This window comes from Tachyglossus aculeatus, chromosome 14, assembly GCF_015852505.1.
Source record: "Tachyglossus aculeatus isolate mTacAcu1 chromosome 14, mTacAcu1.pri, whole genome shotgun sequence".
NCBI lineage: Eukaryota > Metazoa > Chordata > Mammalia > Monotremata > Tachyglossidae > Tachyglossus > Tachyglossus aculeatus.
Genome location: NC_052079.1, coordinates 44977846 through 44990665, shown reverse-complemented (window position 1 = coordinate 44990665; position 12820 = coordinate 44977846). Strand labels below are relative to the sequence as shown.

Below are 12820 nucleotides of genomic sequence, written 5' to 3'. Positions count from 1 at the left end.
AGGATGGGCGAGGGCTCTACACCCCGAGATGGGTCAGGACTCTGTACCCCGAGATGGGTCAGGACTCTTCACCCCGGGATGGGTCACAGCTCTGCACCCAGGAATGGGTCAGGCCTCTGCGCCCAGGGATGGGTCAGACCTCTGCACCAAGGGATGGGTCAGGACTCTGCACCCCGGAAAAGGTTGGGGCTCTGAACCCTGAGATAGGTCTGGGCTCTGCACTCCAGGATGGGTCAGGCCTCTGCACCCCAGGATGGGTCAGGGCTCTGCATCCCATTAAGAGTCAGGGCTCTGCACCCTAGGATGGGCCAGGGTTCTGCATGCTGGGGAGGGTCAGGGCTCTGAACCCCGAGATAGGTCAGGGCTCTGCACACCAGGATGGGTCAAGCCTCTGAACCCCTGGAAGGGTCAGGGCTCTGAACCCTGAGATAGGTCAGGGCTCTGCACACCAGGATGGGTCAGGCCTCTGCACCCCAGGATGGGCCAGGGCTCTGCACCCCGTTAAGAGTCAGGCTCTGCACCCTAGGATTGGCCAGGGTTCTGCACGCCGGGGAGGGTCAGGGCTCTGAACCCCGAGATAGGTCAGGGCTCTGCACACCAGGATGGGTCAGGCCTCTGAACCCTGAGATAGGTCAGGGCTCTGCACCCCGGGGTGGGTCAGGCCTCTGTACCCCAGGATGGGCCAGGGCTCTGCACCCCGGGATGGGTCAGGGCTCTGCACCCCGGGATGGGGCAGGGCTCTGCACCTAGGATGGGCCAGGGCTCTGCACCCTGGGGAGGGTCAGGACTCTGTATCCCGAGATGGATCAGGGCTCTGCACCTAGGATGGGCCAGGGCTCTGCACCCTGGGGAGGGTCAGGACTCTGTATCCCGAGATGGGTCAGGGCTCTGCAGGCCGGGAAGGGTCAGGGCTCTGCAGGCCAGGCAGGGCCGCCCCCCCGTCTCCGCCCTGCCCCCGGAGAAGCACGTTGTGCACAGCAGCTCCCCGCCGCGCTCCGCAGGCGTTTTCCCGTCGTTGGGACAGTCCCGGCGCCTCCCTCCCCTTCCCTTCCCTCCCCGTGCTCCCGCGCAATCCTGGAAGGAGGGAAAATTGAATCTTCCCTTCGGGGCGGAGGCGGGGCTGCGGCCCCCGGTGTGCGTGGCAGTCCGGGCTCTGGGCTCCCCCTCGCCGGGGGGGGCGGGGTCGGGGTGGGAAAGCCCTACCCCTCCGGCCCCTGCCTGCCTGCCTGCCTCCTCCTCCTCCTCCTCCTCTTCCTCCTGCTCTTCCTCCTCCTCCTCCTCCTTTCTGCGGGCCGGGCCGGGCCGGGCCGGGCCTTGTTCCGCAGCCCTCGGTGCCCTCGGGCGGGGAGGGGCTTCGCCCGCGTCGCGTCGCGTCCGTGCCAGCCGTCCGGACCGGTTCTCCCTCCGTCCCCACGGGCCATGGCCTCCGCCAGACAAAGGGGCTCCAAAGGCGGGCACGGCGGGCACGGCCCCGCGGACAAGGGCGCCCACCCGCCCGGACCCACGGATGACGTGGCAAAGAAGCAGCAGCAGCAGCAGGGGCAGCAGGGGCACCACGGGCAGCAGGGGCACCAAGGGCAGCAGGGGCACCAAGGCCAGCAGCAGCAGCACCAGCAGCAGCAGCAGCAGCAGCCTCACTCCAAGGGTGGCAGCCGAGGGGGGGGGCGGCGGTGGCAGACCCCCTCCTCCTTCCTCGCCCCCGTCCCGGTGGCCCCGCCGGCTGGGGAAGGTGCTGCGGTTCGTCCTCTACGTGTGCCTGGTGTCGGGGGCCGCCTTCTCGGGCTGGGGCGTCCACAACGTGCTGGAGGAGGTCCGCCACATCCGCCTCCGGCACGAAGCGCTCGCCAGGCAGAGGGAGGACCTGGCCCAGACCGTCCAGGACGTGGGGCACAAGGTAAAGCCAGGCGGGGACCCAAAACGCACCTCGCCCAACATTCCCCCCCCACCCCGCGCCCCCCGCCTTTTCCCCTTCCATGCCCTCTCTCCTTTCCTCTGCCACCTCCCTGGCCCCGTCTTCTCTCTCCCTCCTCACTTTCCTCCTTCCCTCCGCCTTTCCCCCTTTCCTCCCCTTCCCCCTCCCTGATTGCCTTTCCCCCTTTCCTCCCCTTCCCCCTCCCTGATTGCCTTTCCCCCTTTCCTCCCCTTCCCCCTCCCTGATTTCCTCCCCCTTCCCTCCCCCTTTCCCCTTCCCTCTCCCTCTTCCCGCCCTTTCTCCCACCCCTTTCCTTCCCCTCTTCCTCCTTCCCTCTCCCCATTCCCACTTCCTCCCCCCCTTCCTTCTCCCTTCTCCTTTCCCCCTTCCTTCTCCTTTCCCCCTTCCTTCTCCCTTCCCCCTTCCTTCTCCCTTCCCCCTTCCTTCTCCCTTCCCCCTTCCTTCTCCCTTCCCCCTTCCTTCTCCCTTCCCCCTTCCTTCTCCCTTCCCCCTTCCTTCTCCCTTTCCCCTTCCTTCTCCCTTCCCCCTTCCTTCTCCCTTCCCCCTTCCTTCTCCCTTCCCCCTTCCTTCTCCCTTCCCCCTTCCTTCTCCCTTCCCCCTTCCTTCTCCCTTCCCCCTTCCTTCTCCCTTCCCCCTTCCTTCTCCCTTCCCCCTTCCTTCTCCCTTCCCCCTTCCTTCTCCCTTCCCCCTCTTTTCCCCCTTTTTTCCTTCCCTCCTCCTCTTCCCTCCTTCCCTTTTCTCCTTTTCTTGGGGAGGGGGGGTTTAATCACTTACTACATGTCAGACACTGTACTAAGCACTGCGGTAGATACAAGCTGATCAGATTGGACACAGTCCATGTCCCACGAGGGGACAAACAGTCTTAATCCCTGTTTTACAGATGAGGTAACTGAGGCACACAGAAGTGAAGTGACTTGCACAGGGTCACACAGGACACAAGTTCCAGAGCCAGGATTAGAATCCAGGTCCTTCTGACTACTAGGCCCCTGGTGTATCCACCAGGCCATGCTCCATCCTTCCCCTTACTCCTTTTCCTCCTCCCCACCACTTTTCTCCCCCCTCCCTTTTACCTTCCCTTCTCTCCACCACCCCGTCCCCCCAGTCCCCTGAACCGGAGGTGGTATCCTTGCCCCAGAGACACCAGTGTGCGGTGCCAGTTTCTGGGTTGGTCCTCCTTGGGCCCGGCCAGGGAGAGATCATCATCATCAATCGTATTTATTGAGCGCTTACTATGTGCAGAGCACTGTACTAAGCGCTTGGGAAGTACAAATTGGCAACATATAGAGACAGTCCCTACCCAACAGTGGGCTCACAGTCTAAAAATCTTGTCCATGTGCAGTGCAGCCCAGCACTGTGGCCAAGTTGGCTAGGGGAGCCATTCAGGGTGGGGTGAGGGCACCTCCGTGTTGGATCCCTTCTGCAGGGCTTGAGGGGGAGTGGGGCCAACAGAGACCCGTTTGTTCAAGTAGACGGCAGCATTGGACGCCTTAAAATACATGCTTTCCACAGCCACTGACTGACTACGGAAAAGGAGACCTTCAGAATTGCCGCTGGCAGCAGGGAAGCAAGCCTCACCAGCTTGGGAACTCCTCTAGGCTTCCTTCTTACTCATTAGGAACAAGAGAGGTCCAGCAGTTTGGGCCACAAAGCAGTCTAGACTAAGATTCGAAGGAGCCTCGTGAGGCCACGTAGGCATCACACCCCTAGAACCACTTTAGACTGGGGAGAGAGGCCCTAATAAAATCTCCAGGCAAGGGAGAGGCCACAGCCACTCTACCTGGCCTAGATACCCTCATTTCTTTAGAGGGACCCTTCTATCTGATTTGAGTCTGGGATTATGAAATTGAGAGGTGAACTCAATGAATCCTGTAGTTGAAACACTTGTGAAACGTATTTTAGCTTCCTTTAAAAGGGAAGTCGAGAGATGTGTTAAATCGGAAACAAATCATATGCAAGAAACTCCCTTGTTGCTATATTCTAAGCACTAGGTACACAAGGAGCTCTGCCATTTGTTTTCCTCTTCCCCATGTACCCCTGCCTGCTAATTTCATTGTTCACTGAGTCACTTCAAGGTCAGAAAACAGAAATCTTGCCAATTGGGGGTGAGGTAGGCTTACTCCAAACTTACAGCCTTACAGCCTTACTGCAGAAAGCAGCCCCCAGAGTTGGCGTTTTTTTCTGTGTAGAGTGCAGGGCTAGGGATTCCCTTGTGAAACAAAAGTGTGGTGCAACAGGAATGAATCAATATAAAACAGCTGGCTTGCTCAAGGCCTACTAGGTAGAAGGCATTGTTCTTCCCCATCCTGAATCCAGGACAGCAAAGGAAAAGTTGATACCCCATCCTGTAATTGATGCTTCAGCCTGACCTTTACTGTCCCAGAAGTCTCTTCAGGCCCTCCCTGTCCATAATTCCTCCATTTCTGCTTCCTGGTGCAGCCACCCCTCCCCAGCTCAATAGGAATTCCCTTTTATTATTATTATTAGCAATAATTATACTAAGTGCTTACCACATGCCGAGCACTGTTCTGAGCACCTGAGTAGATACAGGATAACCAGGTCCCATATGGTTCTCATGGAGTTAAATAGGAAGGAGAACAAGTACTGAATCCCCATTTTGCAGATTGAGGGAACCAAGGCACAGAGAAATGAAGTGACTCGCCCAGGATCACACAGCAAGCGAGTGGTGTAGCCGGGAATAGAACTCAGGGCCTCTGCCCAGGGCTGTGCTCTTTCCACAAGGCCTCACTGGTTTCCCTTTTCACCCCTATCCTGCTACACTCCTCCCACCCTTCTGACTGTTAGGAAAAAAATCACTTTATTTCCAAGGACTCCAGAGTCATAGTCTAGTTGGCTCAGATCCATTCCCAAGTTCCCTGGGACTCCATAGCCTGGCTGCTTCGTACTAGATCAGGGCTCATAGAAGATTGTGGCTTCACCACCATTCTAGGCCTATCTTGAATTTACAGCATCTCGTATAGTCACAGTGCTGAAATAAGGTCTAAGTAACAATAACGGCCTTGTTTCATATGGGATTTTCTCATATAACCAAATACTTTTCAATCTCAGTACTTAAAATAAGGGTAAGAAAGTGTGTGTGTGTGTTTGTTAAAGAGTAAAGGGTTAGAAGAATGGTTTAGCCCCAAACTTCAATGCCTTTCAAAATATTTGAGTGTGAGGAGAATAGTGGATGGAGTTTAATCATCCTGGTAGAAGAGGGGAAAGAGAAATAAGCTTTCCATGTGGACTGAGAGTCTTCAGATGGCCCAACCTGGCTAGCTCCAGTAGCCGTAGGATAGAGTAATCTACTAGAGTTCTCCTGGGACTCACTTGTGTAGACACAGTAGTCCATGAAATGCACATGCTCTACGAGGACTCAAACTGCACGGGATTTACACCTGCAGATTTACCCAAGCCCCTTCAGAGCTCTGCCAGAAGATGAAGCTTCGTACATATAACGTCGGTGGTTAGTCAGTAGGCCATACATAGGATGTTGCATCCAAACGTCCACGTTGCTTCCCACTCGCCTGAGACACGCAAAGGCCTGAAAGTGATCCTTGTGTCTGTGAAGCACAACGATGCAGGATTCTCACGGATTCCCAACCCTGAAAGTTCCTGAGATGGGTGCAGTCTGGGAGTCAGGCGTGCCTACACTTGAGTAGTGTGGGCCCACCCACTCCCTCCATGTCTGCTGAAAATGTACTAGCTTCTAGCTCCCGGAGAAGTTTAAGACTTCTGCAGTTCTCTGTTGCTGAGGCACTGATATTTCTCTGTTATAAGTGATAGCAACTGGGAAAAATGGAAATTGAAGAAACAGAATTGGGCTGTAGAGCAAGATAGCACTTGTCTAGTGTCCCTCTACCTTTTTAAAGGGGGCATTTTGAAGTTTGGGGCTCTTCCTTTGGGTTCAGAAATCCTTTTCTTTAAAAGGGTGGCTCCTGAGGCCCTATTTCTGTTTAGCAGCGTGGCCTAGTGGAAAGAGCACAGGTCTGGGACTCAGAGGATCTGGATTCTAATCCCCACTCTGCCACTTGCCTACTGAGTGTCCTCGGGCAGGTCACTTAACTTCTCTGTGCCTCAGTTTCTTCATCTGTAAATTGGGTATTCAATATCTCTTTTCCCTCCCCCTTTAGACTTTGAGCCCCATGTGATACAGGAACTGTATCTGATCTGATTATCTTGTACGAGACAAGCATAATACAGTGCTTGGGACATAGTAAGCCTTCTCTTAGCACTGTGGTAAAAACTGCCCAGAATATGTCCTTCCTCATGTAATAATAATAAGGATTGTGGTGTTTATGAAGTATGTGCCAGGCACTGTACTAAATGCTGGGGTAGATACAAGATTGTGTTAAACACAGTCCCTCTCCCTCTTGGGACTCACAGTCTTAATCCCCATTTTACAGATAAGGTAATTGAGGCCCAGAGAAGTGAAGTGACTTCCACAGTAGATGAGTGGTGGAGTCAGAATTAGAACCCAAGTCCCCTGAATCCCTGAAGCCCCATGCTCCTTCCAGTAGGCAATACTGCTTCTCGCTAGAATGGTATTACCTTATTAGAATGTTAGTGCTCTAATAAAATTCTGTTACTTTATAGTAATAAAGGAAACACTTTCTGTCCGTGGTTATAGTTTGCCTCCTCAGCTGTGGGGGTGTGAATCCCCACACAGATGGAACTGAGCCTGCATTCGGTTGCTGGACATGCAATTGCTAGGTGAACAGGAGAGCCAAGAGGGAATGGGAGATGAGGAGGTGCGTCCCAGTAAAAAACCTGAATTGGGGACAGAGAGGAGCGTGCTGCAGAACTGCCTAATGGATAGAGCACAGGCTTGGGAGTCAGAAAGACCTGCCTTCTAATCCTGGTTTTGTCGTTTGTCTGCTATGTGATCGGGGGCAAGTAACTTCACTTCTCTGTTACTTCACAGATGAAGTTACTTCATCTGTAATATGGGGATTAAGACCACACAGTAAGCACTCAATCAATACGATTGAATGAATGAAAGACAGTGAGCCCCATGTGGGCCGTGGACTGTGTGGCTAACCTGATTAGCTTGTATCTATCCCAGCGCTTAGTTCAGTGCCAGGCACATAATAAGCATTTAGCAACCAACAAAAAATGGCTGGGGAGCCTTGAAGTTTTGCAGAGTACAGTGAGGCAGAGGCTGGGAAGTGAAATAATATCACACCTTGACCACTTAGGGCCATGTGCACAGGCCTTTCTTCCTACACCACACCTACCTGCACCAACTTGGGGATTGTGTTGTGAGGAAAAACATTTCCTAATACTTCCAATCAATCAATCAATCAATCGTATTTATTGAGCACTTACTGTGTGCAGAGCACTGTACTAAGCGCTTGGGAAGTACAAATTGGCAACATATAGAGACAGTCCCTACCCAACAGTGGGCTCACAGTCTAAAAGGGGGAGACAAAACCAAACATACTAACAAAATAAAATAAATAGAATAGATATGTACAAGTAAAATAAATAAATAAATAGAGTAATAAATATGTACAAACATATATACATATATACAGGTGCTGTGGGGTGCTTCCATTGTACTATATGTGAGGTATGTAATGAAAACACACTTTATAGCAGAACTGACTGTACTTCATTGACTATGCCCAATCTAATTATCTTGTATCTATCCCAGCACTGAGTGTATGTAGTGGGTCTTTGGATGCAAATTATGACAACCCCTGACGGTGAAGTTCACCTCTGTGTATGGGAGTGGCTGAAAAGACCAATGTGGGATCCACAGTCCTGACCACACTGAGCACACAGAAAGCTTGTCCCTTGTGGTGTTGAAGTTTGTAGCACTTAGCACTGTTTTCTTTTTTATCTTTGTGTCTCTTTTTGTACAAAGCTTTTGCTCAGAGAGCTACTCCCATCTGATAGCAGTGCGTGATGCAGGGCTGTTCTCAGCAATTGACTCCAAGGACTTGGCACATAGTTAGCACTTGGAGTACCACAATTATTATTCTTATTACTGGTAATTAGGGCTTCAGTGGACCTTAAAAAGTGGAAGCCAGGGGCTCTCCAGACTCAAATCTGCCTACACCTCTCAGCCCACTCATATAGCTCCCAACAATCTTGCCCTTTTCCAGCTTCGCAGTGCCTGTTTTTTGGTGGGATGCAGCACGGTGTAGTGGAGGTAAGAACTGAGGGGGACGTTAAGGAGGGAGCCACCCAAGGCTAATGAAGTTAAATTTATTTGCTGTCTAGTAGGGACTTTTGTTTCAGGGAGCTGCAGGCTTCACTGTACAGCCCCTAAACATAAGCAAACTCCCCTCTCTCACAGGTCGCAGGAATGTTGGACCAGAATATCCCAGTCAGACTCTCTTTTGTGTTTTCCTAGTGCAGGTGATCTGTGGCTTTTTTTTGAGGCCTGGGTCCTGATGGGAGGTCATCAGCGCTTAGAACAGTGCTTTGCACGTAGTAAGCGCTTAACAAATGCCATGATTATTATTATTATTATTATGGCCTTCTTGCAATACCCTCTGGAGATGGTTTGGGCTCTCAGTTTCTTAATGACCTTGCTCCTGCTTCTCATAGTTCCTGGCATTTTCCCCCAGGGCCCTGGGCTGGGGCTTTTTTCCGGGTGCGTTATGCTAAGTTTCAGGAGCTTTAACTGGCAAACTGTGAAATCGAACAGCCCCTTAGCACTTTATTGTCTTCTAAAGTAAAAGTATATGTCTGGACTCTCTCCCCCCCACCCCCTCCAAATTTAAGCTGTCTACAAGACTTCCTGGGACACCCATTTGGACGTGTTACTAAAGGTAGCCTGTCTGTTTCCTTAGTGATACAATAAACTGAGTAATTAAGTGGCCATTCTCCCCCTAATCAAGCTTAGTACAGTGCTCTGCACACAGTAAGTGCTCAATAAATACGATTGAACGAATGAATGAAGAGAATTCAGAGGAAATAGTTTATCCTCCCCATCCTTCAAATGGGAAAACTGAGGGGTTAAGTAACTTGTTTAGGTTACTTAGTGAGCCTGTGGTAAACCAGGACTACCATCCAGGTTCTTTCACTTCTAGTGCAAAACTTTTCCAACCAACCATGTGACTCTGCCTAAGTGTCTTTGCCCGGTAAGGGAATGTGGCCCTTTGTCTAATTAATCTAATTAAAGTGCTATGTAGATGATCAGGTCTGACACAGTCCCCCATCCCACATGGGACCCTCAGGCTAATGAAGAGGGAGAACAGATATTTTACCTCCATTTCACTGGCTAGGAAACAGAGGCCCAGAAGTTAAGGGACTTGCCCCAAGGCACCTAATGATAATCAGGTAATGGTAATGGTAAATGGTGGAACTAGGATTAGAACCCAGGTCCCTGATTCCCAAGCCTGTGCTCTTTGCATTTAGGTCTTGCTCACTTCTTCCCCAACTCAAACCTGCTTTGCAGGATTGGTAATCTGGCTGGGGGGAGGGAGGCAAAAAAGGGGGAAAGGAGTCTGCCAAACTATTCTCCCTCCAGGCATCATATTTTACTTAAGGTCGGCACCATTCACATAAATAATAATATTAATTTTGGTATTTGTTAACTAAGCACTTACTATGTGCCAAGCATTCATTCATTCAATCGTATTTATTGAGCACTTACTGTGTGCAGAGCACTGTACTAAGCGCTTGGGAAGTACAAGTTGGCAACATATAGAGACGGTCCCTACCCAACAGTGGGCTCACAGTCTAGAAGGGGGAGACAGAGAACAAAACAAACACTAAGTACAGGGGAGGTTGTCCCATATGGAGTTCACAGTCATAATCCCCATTTTACAGATGAGGTAACTGAGGCACAGAGAAGTTAAGTGACTTGCCCAAAGCCACATAGCTGACAAGCGGCGGAGCCGGGATTTGAACCCATGACCTCTGACTCCCAAGCCCGTGCTCTTTCCACTGAGCCACGCTGCTTCTCATACAATATAGAGAGAGCTCAGTGATTAGTTTTTAGTGGTACAGTTAGAACCACAGTGTAGTCTGCTACATTCTTGTAAATGGTTCTAATTAGAATTTTTTCTGATCCACATAACATGTTAGCTTTGGAATCTGTCCATAAAAATGAAACACGTTAGGAGAAAAAGGTTTAGGAATTTACAGTTAAACTCTGATTGGCTTCATCCAGGTCAGTGGTTGAATATGTCTGCTAATTCTGTTGTACTCTCCCAACCAGAGTTTAGTACAGTGTTTTGCACATAGTAAAGTGCTCAATAACTACCATTGGTTGATTGGTTCCCAATGATTAACCTCTGGATTTTCGCTTTAGGTGCATTCTCTGCAAGCTACATTTGGGAGTTTTGAGTCCATCTTTAAAAATGCTCAGGAAAAACAAGAAGTGACTGAAAAAGCCATCAGAGAAGGGGAAAGTGAAGTCAACCGCATTAGTGAAGTTCTGCAAAAACTCCAAAATGAAATTTTGAAGGACCTGTCAGATGGTATCCATGTGGTGAAAGATGCAAGAGAACGTGATTTCACATCCCTCGAGAACACAGTGGAAGAGAGGTTAACCGAGTTAACCAAATCTATAAATGACAACATTGCCATCTTCACAGAAGTGCAGAAGAGAAGCCAGAATGAAATAAGTGACATGAAAACCAAAGTTGCTTCCCTGGAGGAAACCGACTGGTACAAACAAGACCTAAAGGCTATAAAAGATGTTGTGGGGGAAATACAGACATCGGTGAAATCCAGAGAGAAAGACATCGAGTCCCTGAAAAGTACCTTAGAGTACATGGAGTCTGATGTCTACACGGAGGTCAAAGAGCTGGTTAGTCTCAAACAGGAGCACCAGAAGTTCAAGGAGGCTGCGGACAGCGAACATCTTACCTTGCAGACTTTGTCGGAGAAGATTATTGAGATTGAGGCCTCCATTTCACATCTCCCTGATGCCATCAAGAGACTCGAGGAAGACTTGGGCCAAGTGAAAGCCGACTCCAGCAGGTCAGAGGAGGATGAGCTGTTCAAGAACACAGATGTCTTAGATGCTCTCCAGAAGAGGAGCGAGAGCTTTGACTCCAGGTTCCGACTCGTGGAAGACGACGTCCAGTCCGTCCGCTCCTCTGCCACGCAACAGACCGAAACGCTGGAATCTCTCCTCTCCAAGAGCGAAGAATACGAGCGGCGCCTCTCTGCTCTCCAAGAACACGTGGAAGGATTGGTGTCTTCGCAAGGGGCCTTGGACGGTGACCGAGATGGGGTGGCCAGTACTGTGAGGAGCTTGGGGGAATCTCAGCTCTCCTTATACAGTGACGTAGAGGAGTTGAAGAGAAGCATGAGTGAACTGCCAAGTGCCGTGGAGTCGCTCCAGAAGGTGCAGGAACAGGTTCACACTCTGCTCAGCCATGAAAAGTCCCAAGCGGATGGCGGGCCACCGAACGACTATCTAGAAAAACTGGCCGCTCTAGACGGCTTGAAGTCTTCTGTAAGTCAAGTGGAATCGGACCTGAAAATGTTAAGAACCGCAGTTGACAGTCTGGTTGCTTATTCCGTGAAAATTGAAACAAATGAGCAAAACGTAGAGTCCACCAAGAACTTACTAGATGACGTGAGAAATGATATGGAGAGATTGTTTGAGAAAGTAGAAAGAATTCATGAAAAAATTTAAGTGAATTGCTTGGGAAGGAGGAAGTAGAATTAAAAGTTCCAATTTCCATTCATGACCAAAATGGTATTCTCTTTGGAAAGAGGAGACATTTCTCCTGGAAGCCCAAAAGGCATTATAGTATGCATTCCCTTTATATTTATTTACTCTTATTAGGATCTTTCTATGAAAACAGGATTCCTGTGGTTTAGTTTCTTTCCTGCTGTTGTTCCTTCCCCCTCCCCTTTCCACATCCACACACATCAGAAGTAGTTGCTGAGATGTTACTAATGGGGCAAAAATAAGGTAACGACTTCCGTAAATTAGTAAATTGGGGGAGATTAACTCTGAAACTACAAGTATTTTGTCTTCCTAGTTTCTGTACAGATGACAACAGGAACGGAGAAAAAGCCATTAGTCTAAAATTCTGTCTAATACCTTTATTTCCTATTGAGATTTCTGTGAGAAATGTCACAATTTTTTTTTAAACTTCAGGAGGGCATCATTCGACACTCCTAAAAGTTCCAAATTTGTTTAAAAAAACAACTACTTCCACAAAACTTTCTGGAATTATAATCTTATATTTCTAGTAGAATTTCTGATTTATTTCTTCGCCCCAATCCCCTTCAAGTGTCATCTAGAGATGTCAGATATAACTATGCAGAGATACCGGTACTCTTGAATTCAGGGGTGCCAGTACCTTATTGGTGCCAAATTTTTTAGTTGGGTTACAAAATAACTGTTAGCCTTAGAGCCCCAGAAATGGGGTCTGTTCCTTCCTAGACTTGACCTCCAGTAGCAGCACAAAAAAATGGGGAATTCCCTCAGGTATGCAGGTAAAACCTCTTTAAAACTTTTTTTTTTGGCCTATATCATACTTGGAGAGGTTTGTTCACTCTCCATATTTGTTAGTGAAGAGTATGAAAGTATGCACTGCATTTAATGTAATTTTGCTGTATTCCCTCTTGAGCTGCACTGTTCTCTTGTGGTCTGTCTTTATTTTGCCTTTTGAGTAACTTTGAACAATGGTTTAGTTTACTGTGAAATGAACTGTATAGCCTTTTTACAGTGTTTTGTAATTCTTAATAAACACTTGGAGCTTTTGTCGTTTATTCCATATTTCATGCCCAGCGTTTCAGTGTTCAAGACAGGTGTTTGCCATCTAAGACAGGAGTGAGCAATAGTAGAAAGTCTTCGGTTGGAACCAACCTCCCGCCCTGGTCATTTAAATGGCCAAATTTGATGTAGGGATGGGTAGGGGGAATATTAGGAAAATCAAGAAATTTCCTATTCTGATAGTCTGTCTT

The 12820-nt window shown here is 49.4% G+C and overlaps 1 protein-coding gene across 1 annotated transcript; it reads left to right on the top strand.

Annotated features, from left to right (window-relative positions):
* The first annotated feature begins 1370 nt into the window (after positions 1-1370).
* Positions 1371-12617, top strand: CKAP4 (cytoskeleton associated protein 4). Its single transcript, XM_038756828.1, is given in 3 exon segments — positions 1371-1655; positions 1657-1894; positions 10200-12617. Coding segments are annotated over 3 exon segments (1812 nt in total). The 5' UTR covers positions 1371-1419; the 3' UTR covers positions 11538-12617.
* Positions 12618-12820: the final 203 nt, after the last annotated feature.